General features: G+C 41.2%; 2 protein-coding genes across 12 annotated transcripts in view; one reads left to right on the top strand and one right to left on the bottom strand.

Annotated features, from left to right (window-relative positions):
- The window catches only part of FAM193A (family with sequence similarity 193 member A), a 60,958-nt gene extending 50,607 nt beyond the window's left edge, over positions 1-10,351 (top strand). For 9 of the 10 annotated variants that reach the window (XM_083748579.1, XM_083748583.1, XM_083748576.1 and 6 more), the window contains 4 exons: positions 2,490-2,720; positions 3,983-4,772; positions 5,866-5,947; positions 9,585-10,351. In XM_083748579.1, the coding sequence (XP_083604705.1) occupies positions 2,490-2,720; positions 3,983-4,772; positions 5,866-5,947; positions 9,585-9,678 (1,197 nt within the window). In that variant the 3' untranslated portion in view covers positions 9,679-10,351. The remainder of the gene's footprint in view (positions 1-2,489; positions 2,721-3,982; positions 4,773-5,865; positions 5,948-9,584) is intronic. The other variant, XM_083748575.1, reaches the window with a different exon arrangement.
- A 1,228-nt stretch (positions 10,352-11,579) lies between these two features.
- ECSCR (endothelial cell surface expressed chemotaxis and apoptosis regulator) lies at positions 11,580-20,351 on the bottom strand. 2 transcript variants are annotated; one of them, XM_083748715.1, is made up of 7 exons: positions 20,216-20,351; positions 18,772-18,819; positions 17,610-17,735; positions 15,635-15,733; positions 14,300-14,336; positions 12,387-12,469; positions 11,580-11,718 (listed from the first exon to the last, which is right to left on the bottom strand). In XM_083748715.1, the coding sequence occupies exons 1-7, from the start codon at positions 20,271-20,273 to the stop codon at positions 11,687-11,689; spliced, it is 483 nt and encodes a 160-aa protein (XP_083604841.1). In that variant the 5' UTR covers positions 20,274-20,351; the 3' UTR covers positions 11,580-11,686. The 2 variants fall into 2 exon arrangements, with proteins under 2 accessions (XP_083604841.1, XP_083604842.1); XM_083748716.1 differs by lacking the exon at positions 15,635-15,733.
- Between the last annotated feature and the right edge of the window lie 1,529 nt (positions 20,352-21,880).

Here is a 21,880-nt window from a genome sequence, read left to right as displayed (position 1 = left end):
TCAAAAGACTTGACGTGGCATGTTGGTCTTTTCCTATTCCTTAGCTTAGCTTAATGATTCTGTGATGGTGAAGAGAGGAAATGAGGCTCTGGGATGGGAGGGGGACTTAAAATCTACATCTCTGTAGATGTACATGCATGTGCCTGCTGAAAAACATTTAATTATTTAGAATACTTCATACAGAGTTCTACAATATTTGGCTGGCCTTGTTTTGTTCACTTTTAACTTGGAGTCGGGCACCTCCAACCAACAGCAAAGGAAGTCCACATGCACACACAGCCTTTCTTCTTCAGAAAGGCAGGCAGGGAGCATTCTGGCTTCAACTGATATTTGGCAAAAGGGTACGGAGCCCTTCTGCAGAGCAGCAAGCGAAAAAGGCCAGCTGTGTCTCTTTTTGCAGCGTTTCCACCCCCGAGTTGTGCTCATTCACTGGAGAGGAATGGATGGGTGAGCGGCTTACTGGTTTGGCTGTGGTCTCAATGCGCTTCAGGTCCCTTGGGCATGCAGTGGCCAAACCATCCCAAGCGAGAAAGTAGAAACCCAACCTTGGATCAGGGAAAGGGGCAGAGATCACTGCTACCTTCAGTGGAATGAGCTCCTCCAACTGAAAAAAATCTTACATATTCCTGCAATCATTTTGAAAGCTTCAGGACTTATTGTGAGCTGTGTTAAATTAACTTAAAGACACACTGAATCTCTTTGGGCCAGGCTAGGCATTTTTGTGCAGAAAGCAGTGTGCCTGTGCCCAGTGGCTTCTGCAGCAGACTTATTTGTTGCATCAAGTCTACATCTCCAGGCATTAAAGGGATTTTAACAATGGCAGATGCCTTGTAATTGGGACCTGCCAGGGAGCGAGACTGAGGAAGCGCTCATACCCTAGTACTACTCTTTTCCCAGTGCTCAGGAAACAGGTCTACTGCTCCACTCAAGTTGGACAGGGGATTCATTATGCTGTGATAGCACTGATAGACCAGTGTGTTGCTGTTCAGGCAGCTGCAGTGAGGGAATGAAGGAGAAAAACAGGTACTTGTCTTTCTGTCTCCCAGTATGCATTTACAGTCCTGTGTTGTGAAATATTTTACTAATGAATCTGCTATAGGAAGTATACTACCACCAACTGACACTGTATTTGGTATATAGGAAGCTGCCTTGCAGCCAATCAGACTTTGTCTATCTCGCTCAGTATTATCTATTCTGAATGACAGTGGTTTTCTAGGGTTCCTGCCCAGGTGTCCCTGTCACTTGCTCCCAGACAATACCAGAGATTGAACCTGGGCCCATCTGCATGTACTCTGACTGACTTAGCTACTGCCGCTTCCCAAATATATGCAATTGTATCTGTTTTATAGGTAGCTATTTTTATGTTTAAATTCAAAATTGGAAATACAACAAAGACATAACTTTAAATTTAAAGTTTTGAAAATTACAGTAGTACCTTAGTTCTCGAACATTTTGGTTCCCAAACTCCACAAACCCAGAAGTGGCTGTTCTGGTTCTGCAGCAAATCAGAAGCCGTGCTTTTGTTTCTGATCATTTTGGAAGTCGAACGGACTTCTGGAATGGATTCCGTTCAACTTCCAAGGTTCAACTATAGTTGTAAATACATGTTTGAATTATATGTTTAGTTCTAAAAACTAAAAGTATTTCTTTGTGTTGCCTTCCAACTCTTAAACTCAAAATTTCACTCAGTTTGAGCAATTAGCTGTTTCCCATACTCTTGTGATCCAAACTTTGTAGGCATTCGTGGATTTCTGCCATTTTTAGCTCTAACAAATTTTGCAGTTGTTAGCAAATGCATTACTAGGGCAGCATAAATTTCTGTTACATACGTTTTGATGTTCCAACAATTGAATCTTAGCATATGTAAATTTACATGGAGCTTAATGTCTGGCCTGAAGTATTTTTTTACAACACTTGTGATCATTATGCTAGAGTCCTCTTCAGGCATGAATGATCACCTTCAGAGGCAACACGAGTAGAGGAAGCCTGCAGGGCACACAATTCTTCCAGCCCCTTGTATGAGTAAAATAAACTTACATAGTTGAGAAGCCTCGTTTATCTGTGAATGCTCCTCACACAGTTGAGAGCCCTGAATGATCAGGCTTGTCAGGGTGGTGTTTTGCCAATTACCAATTTCCCCACCAGACCTTCACCCAGATCTAGCACCAAATTCAGCCATAGGAAGCCTCAGCAGCGCTTGGTCCTACTCGACTGTGTCGCCCTGCCCCATTTGTACCTGCCTCAGCCAGGCAGGGCTGGATGTCTCTACAGCCGCCACCTGTGCTGATTAGAGCTCCTAGCCTGGGCAGTCAAGCCCTCAAGGGCGTGGAAGGAGTTGTGCAGCTCTGCCCATGTTGCCTCTTAAGCCTGATTATTTGTGTTTTGCAGAGTTCTTCTATGTGGACATCTTTTTAACTGCCTTTGTTTTTGAATGCTAAAATTCAAGTGATTTTTCAGTATTTAGCATGAGTTTATAAATTTTCTGTTAGCCACCAGCAGCACCAACTAGTAGGAATTATGCTGAAATGAGAGAAAAACTTCGCTTACGTTTAACAAAGAAGAAAGAGGGACAACCCAGGCAACCAGAGCTGATACAAGATAGGGAAAGTGTTGTTGATCATCGAAAAGTAGAGGACTTGCTGCAGTTTATAAACAGCCCTGAGACTAAGCCAGTAAGCAGCTCACGGACAGCCAAAAGAGCAAGGCATAAGCAAAAAAAGGTAAGCCTGGACTTGTATTTGAGGAGCCATTTATTGAAAGGCATGAAAATGAGCTGCTTAAGGTGTTTCAGTGGTGATAATACTATTTTTAAGATGTTTCACAAAATTATTTTCAGAGATGACTTTTTGGTGTTAAGTTTTTAACTCTTGTTGCGTTGTTACTTTTTGTTTTTCTTAGTAGATTGTTTAAACTGTTGTTGTTGTTGTTGCTGTTAAAAGCCACTTTGGACTCTTTTTGGAGAGCAAACTGTGTTCAAATGCTTTAATATCTAAGTAAAAGTAAAGGTACCCCTGACCATAAAGTCCAGTCGCGGACGACTATGGGGTTGCGTGCTCATCTCACTCTATAGACCAAGGGAGCCGGTGTACAGCTTCCGGGTCATGTGGCCCGCATGACTAAGCCGCTTCTGGCGAACCAGAGCAGCGCACAGAAATGCCGTTTACCTTCCCACTGGAGTGGTACCTATTTATCTACTTGTACTTTGACGTGCTTTCGAACTGCTAGGTGGGCAGGAATATCTAAGTAGACTAATTGAAATTAATGAACATAACTAAGTTAGATCCATTAATATCAGCGGTTCTACTCTCAGTAAAATTTACAGTGGTGCCTCGCAAGACGAAATTAATCCGTTCCGTGATTCTCTTCGTCTAGCGGTTTTTTCGTCTTGCGAAGCAAGCCCATTGACAGCTTAGCGGATTAGCGCTATTAGCGGTCTAGCGGCTTTTAGCAATCAGCTGAGAAGCGGCTTATCAGCGGAACAGCTGATAAGCGGCTTAGCGCTTAGGGAAAGGGCAGAAAAAAGCGAGAAAATCGCAGGAACTCGCAAGATTTTTTCGTCTTGCGAAGCAACCCCATAGAGAAATTCGTTTAGCGAAGCGCCTCCAAAAACGGAAAACCCTTTCGTCTAGCGGGTTTTTCGTCTTGCGAGGCGTTCGTCTTGCGGGGCACCACTGTAGTTGAATTGCAGCCAGAGTGTGCTATATGAGCTATATCAAAACTATATTTTTGTATCTCCAGGAAGAATTAAACACAGCGCTGAGCAGATTTCCTGATGGAAAATGTTTGCTCCATGTGCTGCTTTGAGGGCTTTCCCACCTAACCTGAGACAGTTGGGGGAGGGGGAGAAGGTCCTCTTGCACTAGCTGAAGTCCTTGCATGGGCTTCTACTGGTGTGATCAGTTAGTTGAATCTAGCCCTACATCAACTTATGTTTTTGGAATCTTCATACCATTGTAAGAAAGGTAAACTGTTGTCTTCCCAGTTAAAAGAAAAGGCCCACATTGAAACCAAAGCTAGAGAAAAGGAACATCATCAGCTACTAGAACAGCAACAGCAAGAAGATAGAGGGGCACAACAACTACAAGAGTTACAAGACATTAAGAAAAAGAAGAAAGAGAGAACCAGCACAAACTGCCAACAAGTACAGGTGCATACTCAGAATTGTCAAGTAAGGATGAAGCCTTCCCCTGACATCCCAGAAAACATTCAGAATGAATTCCTTGATGAAATAGAAACATCATCTGAATCACTGTCTAAACATGCAGATCATGTTGAACAGGGGCAAGTTTATGAAAAGTGCTTTGACACATCAAATCCAATAAATGGTAGAGACTCAAAATTGCTTTTCAATACAGAGATGACTGTGAACTCACATGAACCCCTTTCTTTGCTTCTTAACATAATGCATCACCACACAGAAGATAACAACAAAGAGCAGATAACACAAATAAATGATCTGTTTTCTCAACGATTGAAAAAGTCTTCCAAAACAACTGATATACAGACTCCACCTAAAATAAAAAACAAAATAAATTCTAAAATAAAAGTGGCAGAACTTCAGTCACTTGCTGTCTCCAAAAAAGAGGAGAAAAAAGTAAGCACAAATAAAGCAAAGCAAATTAATCCTGTGACAAAGTCATCTTTTGTGAGAGGCTCCTTATTTCCAAATGAACAGCTGCATAATAAGCTTCTACTACAAGAATCTCCTCAGCCAAAAGGCAAGAGCAAGAAAAATAAGAAAAAGAAAAGTGACAAAGGGAACTCCTCAATTGGTAAGCCTCTATTTCATTAGCTAGTTGTGTGTTTTAAATAGTTTAATGCTTCCAAAACATCTCCGGTCACATTGAGGACTATCTGAAATAATCCTGAAACTGAGAAGTCGCCTCCTGTGCTTAGGTGAGAAGTGTTGTAGCTCAGGGGTAGAGTACATGATTTGCATGGGAAAGATCCCTGCTTCAACCCCTGTCATCTCCAGGTGGGGCTGAGAAAGGCCTCTCTCTCACACCGCAAAGATCCTCAGCAAGTCAGTGCAGACAATACTAAGGTAGATGGACCTGATGGTCTGACTCATTACAAGGCAGTGTCGTATGTGTACAACAGTCTCTCTTTTATGAAATTATATATTGTGCAACACACAAGCACACCCCCAGTGCATAGGCACCAACTTTAAAAAAAGAACAACACAATCTGGCTTCCCTCCTCTCTCATTCATACTCCATTCAGCAACTAAGCTTGAAAAAAGCATGTGAGAATTTCTTTTCCTAGCCTTAAATGCTGGTGGATGGGGCTGTGATTTTCATGGAGATTGCAGCTGGGGCAAGGGAAAGGTAATTTTTCTCTCCAGGTGCGATCTTCATGCAGATTCCCACTCACTCCATTCTTGGAAACAGCCTTCCATTGACATAAATAGAAAGCTCTTTTCAAGCTTATTTGTCACCTGGGGGTGGGGTGATTTTTGGTGGGAAAATTGTGGCACATGAGGAAAGAGGAGTTAGCTTTCCCCTCCAGCACAGCAGTTGTGCTTGAACATAGTTTTCTGTTGGCACTTACAGAAGATTACTGCTGTGGCAGAGAATACCTGGCAAAATGGGAAGACTCTGCACACCAGAGTTAACTAATAGGTTGGTGGCTCCCCACCTCTGCCTTAGGATGCCTCTTGCTGGCCCTATTTCAGTGGTCACTGGTCACGTTACAGAAGTCCCCAACTTAAACTTAAGAATGTGCCTAAGTTCTAAAGACCAAAGTTCTTAAATATCCTATACCAGATTAAAAGGCTTAATTACTTCAGGTTGCATGTTTCCATTTGTTTCCTTGGGAAAAGAGGTAATTGAAAATAATCTTGTTTTTACAATGTGTTTTTTGCAGATGATGTGTTTTTGCCCAAAGATGTTGACCTCGACAGTGTGGAAATGGATGAAACTGAGCGGGAAGTTGAACATTTTAAAAGGTAAGTAAGTGCCATATGTCTGTCTTGTTGCTATTATGGCCCAAATAAAAACTCCCAACTGGTTTTAGGCATAGCTAAATAGCATCTAGGGTTGCATTCTGTTGAAGTATGCTTGTGCCCAGGCAACACTCTCTACTGGTGGAACAGAGTATTCAGGGCATTGATACTGAGATCAACTAAGAAGTGCACTAGACAGGCAACAAATGGAAGTGGTAGATTGAGCTTCTGGGGGCCTGGATCACAAGTTGTGTTTACTTGCCTTAAAAAAGGACAAGCATCCTTACAACAGAAGGTAGGTTAAGAACTTCAGCTGGATCTATGGGCCATTTGAAGTAGATCAGCTAAGCTTTGTGATTCTCAAATGTCTAAAATAGCAGCAACTGAGAAGCTCCCTTCACCTTGCAAAAGAAAAAAAAGAGGTTTGCTGGGAAATAATGCCTTGGTGGGTGGGAACAGGAGTGGATTTTTTCCATAAATTAACTTGTGGCCTTTATTGTGGCACTGATAACAAATTTCTGGGCAGAACTTGTAGGCAGAAGTCTCCATGTTGATTCTTAGCAGCTCAGGCAAGTGAACACATACTGTTTTGTACCAGTTGGTGACTCTTGGGGTTGTAGTACAGTGGTACCTTGGTTCTCAAACTTAATCCATTCCAGAAGTCCATTCCAAAACCAAAGTGTTCCAAAACCAAGGCGCACTTTCCCACAGAAAGTAATGCAAAACAGATTGATCCATTCTAGACTTTTAAAAACCCCTAAAACAGAAATTTAACATGAATTTTGCTATCTAACAAGACCATTGATCCATAAAATGAAAGAAATAATCAATTCTGTACTATAAAATAAATAAGACAGTAGTGTAGATGATAAATATTAAAATTAATTATTTTCCTTACCTGCACATGGATGGAGGGCTTTTATCCATTTCCGCAGTCACACAATCAATCAATCATAAAACGAAAAACAAGCCACAGTCACAAAAATGAAAAAGCCACAAAAACGCAAAAAATAGCAAAAACAAAAGCACCAAATATCACCTCAGAACACTGCAATCAGAAACGGAAGGCTTTAATTACAATGGGGGGGACCCAGATGAGTGGCGCAAGGGCAGACGCAAGAAGAAAAAAGGCTTAATTACTATGCGGGGGACTGAAATTTGCTGTGCAACAGCACATTTGGCTTCCGGGGCAAAGTTCGAAAACCAGAACACCTACTTCTGGGTTTGCAGCATTCGGGTTCTGAATTGTTCCGGAACTAAGCTGTTCAAAAACCAAGGTACCAATCTATTTAAAACACAGTAGATCCTGCAAGCCTGAGATCTGCCCACCCGTGCCTTACAGTTTCAACTGAGGCGTTCTCATCATAAATCTTGTGAAGGCTCAACATTTTTCTCTGCCCAAACTTGCAAGATGCTCTAAGACTATTTCATATTCTTGCAGCAGGGGAAACACTAGCCTCCTCCTTTCAGAGGTTCTAGGTCATTGGGTGAACGTGGTGTACAAAACATCATTTTGGTAATACCCACCCAGAGACAGCAGGCAGGGGGCAGGATCCTTGCATTGTAGGGGGTTGGACTAGATGACCCTTGGGTGCCTTTCAACTCTGCAGTTCTATGATTCCATGTCATACTCCATCCATTAGTGCAGCCATTCCTCTTATTCATGCATCCATGAGGCCCATCTCTTCACCATCCAGCCCCCACCACCTCTCAGCCACCCACACATGGGTACATGAATACATGCATGCATTTATTCTCTTATCTATCAACACACCCTTCTAATATATGAATAGACGCTTGCTTCCCATACAAAAACAGACATTAAATGCTTGACCAGTAAAGAGTTTGAAGTCAATTTTATTATTCTTTTATTTTATTTATGAATCACTTTCCATGAAACATCCTCGATCGATTTAACAATAAAAACATATATAGAAATCAACTTGAAGGCCAAAATAGATACAGACTGACATCAAAATCCCCACTTTTTTTATTAAAAAAAAAGGCACGGTGTCTCTTTTTTAACATCTGAGATGCCACAAGCTGTTACTAGTCATCTCAGACCTTATTTCAATTTAGATTATTCTACTAATTCACTTAGAATTAGGCTAAAAATATTGTTCAACATATTGAAAATTTTCCCTTCTGACTTTCAACAGATTAAGACTTCTCATTATAATACGTATCAACCATTGCTGAGTGCTTTCTTTTTATTTTCATCTGTTATTTTGTTAGTAGCATTTAGTAGCATTTTTATTTTAAAAAGTGGGTCAGTATCTCTTAGGAGTCTTCCCAGATTTGCCGCCACTGATGAAACTGTGCACAAGTTTCCAGTGTAGCAGCCTTCTTTTCTAAGCAGCTAGAAGGACTCATAAAATAAAAATGCTCCCCTTCTTACTTTCTGTGAAAGGCTTATGGGTTCAGCTCCATTTAGTACATGTGAATACTTTGCTTTTTAACTACAAAGCACACTTTATTCACAAGTAGCCCATAACTTCAGTTCTCTGCACTATTACACAACACCTCTGCAGAAACAGAGAATGGACAAACTAAAACTTGCAAAGCAGAAACCTACCCTAGTAACTACTTTTATATATTACAGCAAATGAGAGGGTGGCCGCATATGCCCACTGCTGTATTGTTCAGTCTTTCCATTTCTGTAATACCAAATCAGGCTGAATCGAAAAATACAAATATTTTCATCCCATATGTGTTAACCATGCACCTTCTTGATATATGTTTTTTTCCACAACACATTTATGAGGTAGGTATACTGAAAGCATAAGTTGTCCAAGGTTAGAAAGCAGAATAGGGATTTGAAGTTGTACCCAAATAGTACTGCATCTAAAAGAACAGTGTAAGCTTAATCATTGGGACTGAGGCATTGAACTCTGCTCCATATATAAAAATGCATGCATAGTTGCACCAGTGTTTAGGTTCCAAAGACTTTAAAATGAGCACTGGGCATCAGGCACTGTTAGCAGGGTTAATGAAGTCAGCGGTAGAACTGAGATCAAATTCCAATATGGGGGGTCATCATTTTCACGTTAGTGCCACCCTTGGGGCCTCTTAGCCCAGGCGTTGGGAGCCCGTGGCTTTCCACATGTGGCTGGAGTTCAACTCCCACTTGCTTTGCTAGCAGCGGCTGATTGGAGCTGAAGTGCAGCAACATCTGGAGGGCCACAAGGTCCCCATCCCTGTTTTAGCACAATCAAATGAGATTAAACATTGGTTCGTAGCCTCTAGGTCTCAGTCAGCAACACATTTTAATAGCAGCTGTTATTTGAAATGAGCCAGAGCTGAGGGGCCAGAAGCATTGGCTCTGCTTACTGACCTGCCACATTTGCTCATTGCAAAGGTATCTGTAAACCTTACCCCACTGTGAATAGTAATTTTGACTTTAAAAGAAGTCATATATATACATTAGTTATGTCAAATCATTCAGCCTTCTTTCACCCTAGGGTGGGTGTTAATGCACTCTCTTTTAGCTGAAGTTTAAGCAACTCTGCTCAAGTATTAACAAGGTACATTTTATATAACTAGAAATCTAATAATTATCAAAGGAAATTGTAATATAGACATGATGATATATACTTCCTTGGTGTGCATTAGATTTCCTTTACACATATTTTCTTTACAGATTCTGCTTGGATTCTGCCAGACAGACAAGGCAAAGACTTTCCATCAATTGGTCCAACTTTAGTTTGAAGAAAGCTACCTTTGCTGTCCACTAAAGGACACAACATGGATATGAATGTTGTGGGATCTAATTACTAACTGCACTCCCTGTGCTGAGAACTGCTGTGGCCTTGAGACAAATACCTTCATTAGCAGTGCTGTGTGGATCTTCACTGGTCATCTAGCCTTTCCCCTGATTATGCTAGAAGGCTGCAGAATTGCTGCTTTCTAACTACATATGTTAGTTTCTGTGATTGAAGTCTGTGAATGAGACTTATCTGACTATAGTCTGCAGTTGCTGGAATTGGAACAACAGCATGTTTCCAGTTTCTGGAGATACCTTGGCTTTTCCCATTTTGCTATGACTTGTCCTTTAAACAGAGCAATGAATCCAACTAGTTTTGCTCTTTCCTTATAGACTTCTTTAAAGAAATTGTCATAGAGAAAATTCCTCTTTTGGGACAAGCATTTACTTTTGTTTTTCACAATCTACTGTTGAGAATGTACAAGTTAAGCAATTTGTGTTTTGATTCCCAATTTGTAGCCAGCTTGTGTAAAAATACTTGCAAGAGGAAGTTTAGCAAATGAGTACTTGCATATCAAATCAGTAAAACTGTATAACTGTATTAACGCTGAAGCCTATTGGCTGATTTTTTAACATATTGTTAAATAATATTAAGATCATGCCTTTCTTGTTGAAAGATGGAATACATTAGTAATCACAAAAGACTCATGCTCTGTTTTGTGTTTCATTGCTGCCGTGGTAGATGGGGGTGGGAAGTTGGTGTGTTATAGATGAGGGAGGGTTCATGTAGTTTTTGTTTTTATGTGTTTGGACAGCTACCCTGGGGAAAACATTGTGCAAAATTGCTAACAAATAACAGCTGTGAAAAATGTTAGCTGTTATGATTAGGTTGTTGAACTGCACAGAGGCAGCAATTCAGAAGCAAATAATGTAATTGGTATAATACCTGAATTAATTTATAATCCTTGAAACAGTGTGAACCCATCTCATACCTGCTATAATTGTCACATCTCTGTGTGCTGGTTGAGCACAGCACTCTGCTGGTGGAGCAGTATATTTCTACATCTAATATAAGCCTTCTAGCACAGTGGAGGAAAGAAAGCTAGACAGGATGTTATGCTCACTCAGAAGGTTGGTCCTGCCCACAACTATGGTGTGAAGAAAGTTAATGAAGATCCCCCTCCCACCAAACCCTTCTCCAGCTGCATTTGAAGACAGGATTCTTTGCAACTGTTAGAAATGCATGACCAGGAATATAAAAAACCTAGCCAGGGAACTTTGCTCTCAGACATTAAGACATCACTTGGCCACCAATTCAAGAATAGTCAAGAGGGGACTTTGATGAAGGGGAGCTCTGCATAAAAAGGCAACTCAACAACCAAGATAATTACAAATAATAAAGGGCAGATAGGTGATGTTTATCTTTTCAGATTCCCCTTTCAGATTCTCTGCCCAGGATTTCAAACACAAGCATCTGCCAGGAACTCCAAGCTCATTTCTCTGCTTGGGGATGCAAGGACAAGGCTTCCAGCACAGGTAAGCAAATGAGAAGTTGCTTGTGCATTAAAATGTGGCTGTCTGCACCCTCCTTCCTTCTCCTGAGAAATATATTTTGTGTGCTCCATTGAAATTAAAATATGCCAAATTAACAACGGCCACAATGAAATGAGCTTAGAGTAAAGCAAAAGTGACTGGTTATTCCCCCCCCCCAATCAATATAAGTACTTTTCAAAAAAAAATAGAGGTTTCTTGGCCAGTTGAAAACCACAGCTGGGAAGGACCATACCTCAATAGTACAGTGCATGTTTTGCATTTAAGAGACAACAGTTCCAGGTAAAATATCCAGTATTTGCATTTAAAGGATCAGATACGTTGGAGAGTCACCATAAGTCAAGAGTATACAATATTAGGTTAGATTAATCATTGGTCTGATTTACAAAGCAGTTTCATGTGTTTATATCCCAAAGAGAATAACAAATACCTTACAGCATTCCGCCACATTGATTAAAAATAAAGTTACACATTTTAAAAATGTTTCTTCAATTTTCATGTGTAATACATTTTGCAGCACCTGGAAAAACCAACATGGCAAAATTAGAAGGCCTCAGAGCTCTAGGTACAGAATGTAAAATAAACCTTACTCTTTGGGTTCTGTGCCTAGATCAGTGTTTAAACAAAGTAATTACCCCTCTCTCCCCCAAAAAACAACTTTATCTAAAGTACAATCCTTCTGCTGTCTGCATGGGACAATTGTCTAAAGGGCATCATGTATAATCCACAGCAATATCTTCTTGAATCTGAACTCACAGGGAGTTAAGTCTTTTGCATCACGTCTTTTACATTATAAATTTCTAAACAGCACAGGTATTGTCTTCATTTAATGTGTACAATGCTTAGTAAATTCTAGGTACTATACAAATGATAAATAGCTTGCTAGAATTAAACATAAGCTACAAGGTTCAAGGCACGCACTTGTGTGGCCATATGAGCAGAAGTCTTAGGACAGGTTTAATAGGAATCTAATGCCTTGCTATAATTATTTTTTAAGTCAGTTATCATGATAAAGTATAATCCCCAAAATAATCTAAAAGAGTCACAGGAGATAATTGTGTTTTATCCCTGGGGAATAGTCACAATACTTTTTTGCTTTTATAAATATGGGGTTCTAATTAGTCACTCCCACTAAGACTTGCTTATCAAATAGAAAACCTTTGGGTTTCCCCAACCCTTACACCTTACCTTGGCTGTTGCTTATGTTTAAGTCTTTCATGGAGACCAGCATGACATTTTTCTTGCCAACTGCAGCTTCAGCATCGGAGCAGCTGCCCAAAAATAGAGGATGCATCCAGTGTTACTTTATCTGGCTACCTCATGAGAAAATGTGTTTTTCCTTGCAGGTGACTGACACTGAAGAGCTAGACATCTCAGTGGATTAGGAAGCACTGATGTGTAGCTTGTTCTTTACTTTCATTCTGCCAATGCTATGAACAAAAGCCACAGCATGTTTTGCTCAGTAAATGTTCTAAAGACTTTAATCCTTCTGTCCATTTATGGAGTTTCAACTTAAGAAGCTTCATCTAAATCTGAAATCTATTGCTTTGGATTTAGAAATATTTTAATGTAGTAGGACATATTGTAATGTTTATGCAGGATGTGCTTTTATTGGTGTTAGTATCATTTCTTACCATCTCTCTTTTACTTAACCAAACAGCCAGGCAGACTCATTGCTGTGTGTGATGTTTCTCTGCTGCTAGGAAGGTAGATCATCAAACTTTGATTGTACAAGTCCCTTCTTCCTCAATCCCCACACTCGCTTAATAAGAAATGTGATTTTACAGTACAGTCGTGCTTCAGAAGTTGAATGGAATCCATTTGGAAGTCCGTTCAACTTCCAAAACATTCAGAAACCAAGGCACGGCCAATCAGAAGTCGTGTCGGACGTTCGGCTTCCAAAGAACATTAGCAAGCCGGAACACTCACTTCCGGGTTTGTGGCGTTCGGGAGCCAAAGCGTTTGACTTCTGAGGTGCAACTGTGCTACCATATAATTAAACATTGCTCCATTACTTTAGTGTCATAATAATCAATAGCTGAGGGCAATAGGGAACAATGAAGCAAGCATTTTCTCTGTCTTCAAAGCACATGACTATAAAGTCATCTCTAAATGAAATTATAGTGACTATTTGAGAAGCATTGCCATGTTGGTGGATGCCCTGGGCAACTACACTAGTTGCCATCACCCCAGACCAGATCACTTTATCCCTCCGTATCCTATGAATGTACCTAAACATTTGGCTCAGCCATAAACTCCATACAGTCGTTCTAGGCAAGCTTTTGTGAGTTACATCAAAGTTAAGTAGCATAGGAGTGATACCTGCATACCCTTACGACAGTGTTGTAATTATTGCTGAGATTATGCTTTGAAAACCACTGCATAAATAATAAGGCTGCAGTTCTAAATACCTTCACTAAAGAGTCAGTCTGATCGAACCTAGTGACACTTGTGTAAATGTGTGATGATAGGGTTTGGATTTGATATCCCACTTTATCACTACCCAAAGGAGTCTCAAAGCGGCTAACATTCTCCTTTCCCTTCTTCCCCCACAACAAACACTCTGTGAGGTGAGTGGGGCTGAGAGACTTCAGAGAAGTGTGACTAGCCCAAGGTCACCCAGCAGCTGCAGGTGGAGGAGCGGGAAGCGAACCTGGTTCACCAGATTACGAGTCTACCGCTCTTAACCACTACACCACACTAGCTGTTGTTTAATCTGATGTGTTGTTTAATCTGATGTGTAACTTTACTCTTGCTGTGGCACTCTGAACTGTTCCTGTGTTTTGGATTGTTTCTGATTGTTATTCTTTGCCGTCCCTCTCTGCAGCCACACATTCCTAAGGGTTAAGCAATAACTAGAGCCTCCAGGACAGCAGGGCCCCAGACATGCAGTACTTTGGCTGTAGCTGTCCACTGTTGACCATGTCCCTTTTCATCGATTAAAACCCAAAGTTGTATTACAACTCACATAAAGGTTTTGACCAACCTGATTTAGTCAACAAGGATCACAGCCACTCTGAAAGTTAGTAGCTGAAAAACAAAACTAGCTGCAGCTTGACAGCAACTAGTAAGAAGAAAAAATCTAAAACGTATTTTTTTACCTGTAAGATACAATCGGATGTTGAGGTTTTTGTTTATCTACAAAGAGAAAAATCCATTAATAATACGCACTAAAAGATTTGTACCAATAATATACTGCCTTTAATTTAGTCCTCATTTATCATTAAAATAAAAGCATATCTTGGAAGAGGCAGAAAGAATGTCCAGAGGACCCAGCTAGATGTTTTAACATGCTTATTTTTGCAATTAATGTGCACGTTAAAAAAAATGCAAATAGCAGTCACTGGTGTGTGCATCAATGATAAGGATCACAGCGGGCAGGAAAGGAGGAGTATTTAACCTTTTCCTCCCCTGCAGCAGTCATGATGTAAACTGCTCCTCCAAAGCTGCTATTTGCTCCTGTTGGTGCTAGCTGGAATTGTAAAGTTCCAGAGGACAAGGGTAAGTTAAAATATGACACATGGAATAACAGATGAGAAGGAATTATATCAGTAAAACAAGTAGGTGGTCAAGCTGAAAGATGAGCATATAGATTAGAAATGATTAGAAGTTGAACTGGGTTTAAAATCAGAAATGTGAAGAAGTTCTGTCAGAAGAATGAGAAGAAAGTGGATAGAATACAAGTTAATCAAGAAGAAATGTTCACACATTTGGGGTATGGGAAAGAGAGCACATTAAAAAACAAATATGTTTAGTGAGGCAGGACATAATAAGGTAGGACCAAACATGAACTTGAATCAACTGTGGAGCAAGCTTACACCTTGGCTTTTTCACGACATGGATGCAGAGCCAGTGCAGTGTAGCCGTTAGAGTGTTGGACCAGGGCCCGGGAGACCTGGGTTCAAATCCCCATTCAGCCATGAAGCTCATTGGGCTAGTCACAGTCTCTCAGCCTAACCTACCTCAAAGGGGTGTTGTGAGGCACAATGTCTCTTGAGCTCCTTGGCAATAAGGTGGGACATAAATAAAGTATAGAAGCTGAAGGAAATTGAGTGAAGGCAGTGAATAAGGAAGAGTGTTCAAGTGGCATCATCAAGAGCCTGAGAAGTGAAGAAGGTTAAAAGTGAAGAAAGGAAGGAAAAAACCCAGGAAGCTTGAGACTATAAATTACAACCGGCCTGCAAACCGGAAAGTGGGGAATTATGGAATTATCTTGAGCAAAATGTTTGTAAGAAGAAGGGTTGGACAAGAAGCATTTTACCCAAGAAAGAACACAGGACAAGAGCTAAACAGAGAATCAAAGTCAAGAAATGTGGATAGTGAACCAAGTCCATGGCAGACAATTGCAAGGTGGATATTAAGTGGATAAAATGGAGACTCAGGTACAATATAACCACTTCAGGGCTATTAAAACAATGACACACACTGTTTAATACCTTCCACATTTTTGCAGTGATGACACCTGAATCTTAGGCTGACCACACAGACCAGGATAATTACAATCACCACCAGAATGGCAATGAAGCTGATAACACCTGGATAACGAGGAAAACAAGACCCATAATGGCAGCCATTGGTAGTTTTCCATTCAACATCTGTTAGAATCAGTGACAACAAATAGGGTTGACAGTGCTGCCAATCACTACTTAAAACCCAAACTTGCCAAAGTAATTAAAAATGGGCGGGAGCACAATTAAGGACAGCCAACGAGCATCCCAATACAACAATTGATGTGATTGTCTAGTGTCTAGGGGGGTATAAATTTCTGTAAATCCAGGTGGGAGCAGAGACAAGAGCAGGAAGTCATAATGTTTCAAAAATGTAGAGTCTGCATATTTTTTTTATCTGCTGTATCTGAACATCAAATGGAGTTATTGAATAACCAGAAATTCTCTTAAGCCTATTAACAAATGCCCCAGAAGAAATTTCACTGGCAGCCCTGTAACAGCTGGAACGTACCAGTGCACTGCAGAGACAAATTCTTTACTACTGCCAAGTGCCAGCATTGTGGCAATAGGATGGTACATGTTCTTTCAGGAAGAGTTACCGGTACTGGACAGCACAGCAGCATTGTGCAAAGTGGTGATGTGGCAGAGATTTGGATGGTCTTGTGTCTTCATGAGTGATTGCTCTGTCAGCCCTGTCCACCAATTTCCGTGCATTCAATGTGACATTTATAAAGGACAGCCTATTCACACATGCTCTCTGCAATCTGTAAACCCAGTACTTTCCTAGCTGAGTGGGCAGCCTGCATATGCACATTTGTTTGCAAACAGGCTCCCTTGAAAACGTGCACATCAGGGATGGGGCCAGCAGGGTTCACCACATCAGGCACTATCTCCATGTTTTAAGTGTATATGTGGAATGGAATAACTGAAAAGACTTGATGTACCTTTGAGACAGTGTACCCAGAGAATAGTTTGTGGGGCACCTAATGTATAAGGTGTTCTCAGCTAATGCAACCACACCTCACCCACACTGTTTCTGAGGTCCTTTCAGAATGGGTAGAACAAAAAAGTGGCAGTCAACCATTTGTACTCAACTCCTCTATTTGTGTTCTGTCCTTCCTCCAGATAATTTGTAATTTTATTCTAGATATGCCTATGTTCTTTACTCCCAGGTAAGTGATCATAGGAGCTCATACATTCTTGGGACACTTTGCAGGAAGTTAAATTAGGCAATACAGGCACTCTAAGTACATTTGAGAATGAATCTGACAAAATTAAAATTAACAAATACTATGGGTTCTATGCAAAACAGTGTTTCCCCATCCTTCTGGACAGCAGCACTGCATCCTTTATTAGCGCCCGGTGGGTGGGTGCGCACCAGGCGCACCAGGTGCAGAGGGTGAACAAAACCTGCTGCTCCACCGCCAAGCAGGTGTGGGGATGCAATGCGCTGCTTGCCCACCCGTGTGGGGGGAGCCCTTGGTGAGGGGGCCGGGGGCGCAGTGGCAAGACTGGGCTCTGGGAGCCAGAGACCTCCGGCAGCAGGCAGGGCAGGAATCCCTGTGGGGGGGCCCTGACTCACACCCCCTGAAAACCATGTGCCCTGAACAATGACCCCCCCCCCGGCCCTCCCCACACTACACCCCTGCCTCTGGAGACATTTTTGGGACAGTGCAGGGCATGTGTGGGGCAAGAAGGATGTCGTGTTGTGCTATTGCAATTTTGTAGTTGAATGCTGCTTCGTGAATCCTGACTTCTTTTTTGCTAAGGTCTACAAACTACTACTGATAAGGTGTTCTTTGGGGGCAAGAGTGTGGAGGTATAATCAGAATACTGATTTCCGTAAGATATGAATATTTTTAAAATACTTGGAAAAATATTTAATGCTGGCACCCTTTAAACACATCTGTCTTATTACTTTCTGTCCAAAATTGTGACACCTCATCTTAATGTCTTTACTCACCAGTTGCTGCCACTGTTAGTGCTGCTGATTTTTCTTCTGTAGGGGAAGGGATAGTGAGAAAATCTGTATTTACATACAGGAGACCTTTCGTGGGAGAGGTGGCCCCGTTATATATACCTGTGGAAACTAAGAAATAGGAAGGTATAGAGACATTGAGAAGCGGATTCAAATGAAGAGGCAAAGGATTGGGGTAAGACCCTGCATCTACTATTACCTTTGTGACTGACGTTTTTTTCCTGACTCAAAACAGCATTGCATTCCCAAGTTGTTTTTTTTAAAAAAGATTAGACAATGATAGATTTCTTAAAAATTTATAGATTAACGGCCTTTTTGATTGGATAGCATGTTTTGTGGTTTATACTGTAATGGCCATTGGCTATAAACAATGAAATGGGATGAATGGACTCCAGTGCTGCGGGTGGCTGGCTGGAGAGGGAGGACCCAACTGGCCTCAGCACAGCCAGGCTTCTCCTCACCAGCTTCCTTGCTGTCCAGCATCAGCTTCCTTTGCCTCAGCTGCCAAACGAGCATGGCTACCCCTAGTATATGGAGGACAAAGGAGGCCCAGGGCACAGTCAGTGTGCTCACGCCAACTTCTTTCCTGTCTCAGTACCCTTACATCTGTTCTGCATAAATATGCACAGTAAAATATCCAAAAACCAGTCAGGGTTAGGGAAAAACCGCTCTCTTCTCTGAGAAAGGAAATGGCAATGCAGAACAAGAACAAGACAAGGCATAAAATCCACTGACCATCAAAAATACCTTTTTGGCCACTATGAATTTAGCTGTATGGAACAAAGGGACTGCATCTGACCTAGCAAAAATAGGTTTACATTCCCTTTCTCACCTAAATCAAGCAACAATCAGTTTTGTAATATAAGAACATTCATTACCACAGGATGCTGAGATCTACTTGTTTATAATGCATAATAGTAGCATGTTGAAATGAGAAGTGATAGTCTGGCATTTTCCTACCCAAGGACCTGCCCACTGTAAGTAATCCTAGTACAGGTGTTGGAGATGAAAGGGAGGATAAAGAGCCATCACGGATATTTTGCCCTTGCCCTCCATCAGGATCACACAAAGGGTTCCCTCATCGCTTTACTGGAACTCATTGAAAAGGTAAAGCCTTTGAATAGCAGGGTAATTGTAGAGGCTCTACCTGCTGAGGATGGCTGGATGAAGCTTCCATTTTTCTTGGGCACAGACTCTACAGGCAAATCGGAAAATAGGAGAGCAGTTAGGATATATATCTTTTGTGGGGACATGTTGGTTTTGCTACATTATCTGACATCCAAAACAAAGGCTATATGGCCAATTTTACCTCCAAGTGACCCATTTGTTGCTAATGCCTATTTTCCCTCCCCCCACACACATTAGCTAAATATCTTAAATATCTGAATTCAGTTCAGTAAAATCTGTCCTAATGTCTTGCTCCTCAACAGAAAGCTCAACATCTCTATTCACATGTACTGATCTCCTTCAAGTCTACATACTGGCATTAATTGGCCAAAACAGGCCCTCAAAGTTCCCTCTATACTAATCAGAGCATGTTAATAATAATCCAGGGTTAGGGATTAGGTTCTGGTCCCTGCAGCACCCATGGGGCGGGGAGGGGGGGCACACAGGAGCCGCTTTGCGCAAGTGGAAGCCTTTCTGCAGGGCTTCCACTGATGGGTCTCATTTGTTGAATCCTGCCCATTGCATCTGCTCTCTGACAGTGTAGGCCCTCCACAAGGACTTTCTACTTATACAATGAGGCTTTTCCCTGCCTCCTCTTCTCTGTGCCCCTGCGCTCAGACTGGCTCTGGGGGCTTGGGAGAACCCCCAGAACAGCGCATGTGGGCAGGAGAGCAGGGATCTTTAAATCTGGCAAACCATACTCCTTGCATAGCTGGAACAACTGGAAGAGAATGACATGGAATTCCCTCTGTATTTTAGTCATCAGCACATCCTCGCTTTATCCATCAGTGCATCCTGCATACACTCAGTATAATTTAACCCCCCAAAAATGATGAAGAATTATGTTGTTTTCCACATCATATATTCATTCAGCTTTTGTTTTAATTAGCAGTTCCATCAGCTTTTCTTCAACAAAACAGGCACCATTGTCCTTTTGGTGAAACAGCCACACCTCTGTTACAGAAATTGTGTATTAAAGGCCCTAGTCAATCTGTAATCCTTAAACTCTGAAATATATGTATTGCACAACAGGAATGCAGTTTTTTAGAGCCAGATTTGTTAAAAGATCTGCACCTCTTTTAGCCAAAGGAACTAGATTTGCATGAATACTGAGTGAGAACTGCTTTACTTTGCTCCTTGATGAATTGATAAATCTGTGTTATATTGAATTAGAACACAGATTCATCTTACTCAGCATTGTGTACGCTGACTGAAAGCAGCTCCCCAGAGTTTCAGGCAGAGAGAAATCTTTTGCGGCCCTGCAGCCTGAGATTTTAACTGTAGATGCCAAGGACTGAAATTTACCCATTCAAAACACAAACTCACCATTGCCCTCCATTTGAACAGGATCAAGGTGTCAATCATAAACCCCATTGGAACTTTCCCCTCAGACTTGCATAGAACTGGGCAATGAAGTATCTTACCTTGAAGAAGAACAGAGTCACATAACCAGAAAAACATCAAAAAATGTAAAGCTATCATTATGTCTTCCACTCCTCAGAAACCTGCAGCTCTGTCCATTCTGCAGTCTGGGAGAACAAAAAACAACCAGGAGAGAAGTTTGTCTGCATGTGCTGATTGTCCAAGAGCTTCCTGTTAAAGAATAGAAGGAAGCAGACTGAGTCAACAAGGGGATTGACGCTGTGGAATACTTCTCTTGCCCATTATAGTTCCAAAGGAAATGAAACAGAATTTACCAGCCACAAAAGAAATTTCAGTATTGTTGTTGTGAGGAGTCTCTACGCTTACGAGAAATTTGTGGGGAATGAAAATGAATGAAAATAAGTACACAGGAATATTTAACCTTACTGCTGATCTCTGTTTTGAAAGAAGGACTATTGGCCTGCGTGCAGAGTTTAGCAGTCTGGTGCTTTTGGAATATAATAATTCTGTTCAGAGTGTTTGCTGTCTCTCCCTGTGCAGTCCTCAAAACTCTCCATTTGAGGCAACTGAACTATGAACCCCATAATTTGGAATCTCCTCCAAACCTGTGACAAAGTTTTGCAGTTCTTTCGCAGCAAAACCCCTGCATTTTGCAGCACCCCACCAGCAGAGCAATTACTATATTCAAACCGGGGGTCATTGCTATTACTCTAGAACCCAACATTGTGTGATTCAGGATGGAGAGATAAGACCTTCGAGAAACTTCAAGATTCACTTCCGCCCCAAGTCACAATGGGAGATGACATCCACTGGGAAGTGAAAGAAAGAACACCATTTATGGTCGGAAGGAATCTCCATGGGCATAACAGTTTTCATGCGCTGGACAGAACAAAGATAGTACAGTCATACCACATGTTACAGGCGCTTTTACATGTTTTCGGCTTGCGGACTGCGGGAAACCTGGAAGTACCGGAGACAGGTTACTGACGGGTTTCGCCGCTCGCGCATATGCAGAAGCGCCAAATCGCGCCTGTGCAGACGCGCCACTTCAGGATATGAATGCTGCGGGTTGTGGACATGCCTCCATCATGGATTACGTCCACAACCCAAGGTTCCACTGTGGTTTGAGTTCCTCTCTTGAAGTTTTCTAAATTTATATAACAACACAAATGGAAATCATTAATTATGCAGCCATTGATTAAGGGATTGTTATTATAACTGAAATTAATAAGATTATGGAATGCAGTGATATAAGATCGGAAATCCATCCAATCCACCATGCGGGGAGGCACTTTAATTAAAATGTATTAATTGGAAGTTGATTGGTATTTGAATAATTGTATTACCGGTAATTGGGAATGAATTGATAGTGTTATAATTTGGCTATTATTGGGGGAATATTGAAAAACTAATAAAAACTTGTTTTTTTAAAAAAAACGTTGTGTGATTCACTCTAAAGCAGTGCCAAGGTGTGGCAACAGTTTTGCAGCAAAACCCCTTCATTTTGCAGCACCCCACAAATTGAGTGATTCCTTAGTAATGGCAGAAGCATAATGTGTGATGAGTGAATGAAAACAGAACAGTCTGGGGAATGTGTGAGCTTTATGTGCACAGATTTCATCTTTTAAAGCTTGTAAGATTAAAACACAATTTATAAATTGTAATGTGTTGTAAAATTGAGTCTTTGGAAAGATAGCAATGCAGTA

The sequence above is a fragment of the Podarcis gaigeae genome (assembly GCF_964106915.1).
Source record: "Podarcis gaigeae genome assembly, chromosome: 7".
NCBI classification, from domain to species: Eukaryota; Metazoa; Chordata; class Lepidosauria; order Squamata; family Lacertidae; genus Podarcis; species Podarcis gaigeae.
The sequence above is the reverse complement of the archived record's forward strand: the minus strand, read 5'-3'. Positions and strand labels throughout refer to the sequence as shown.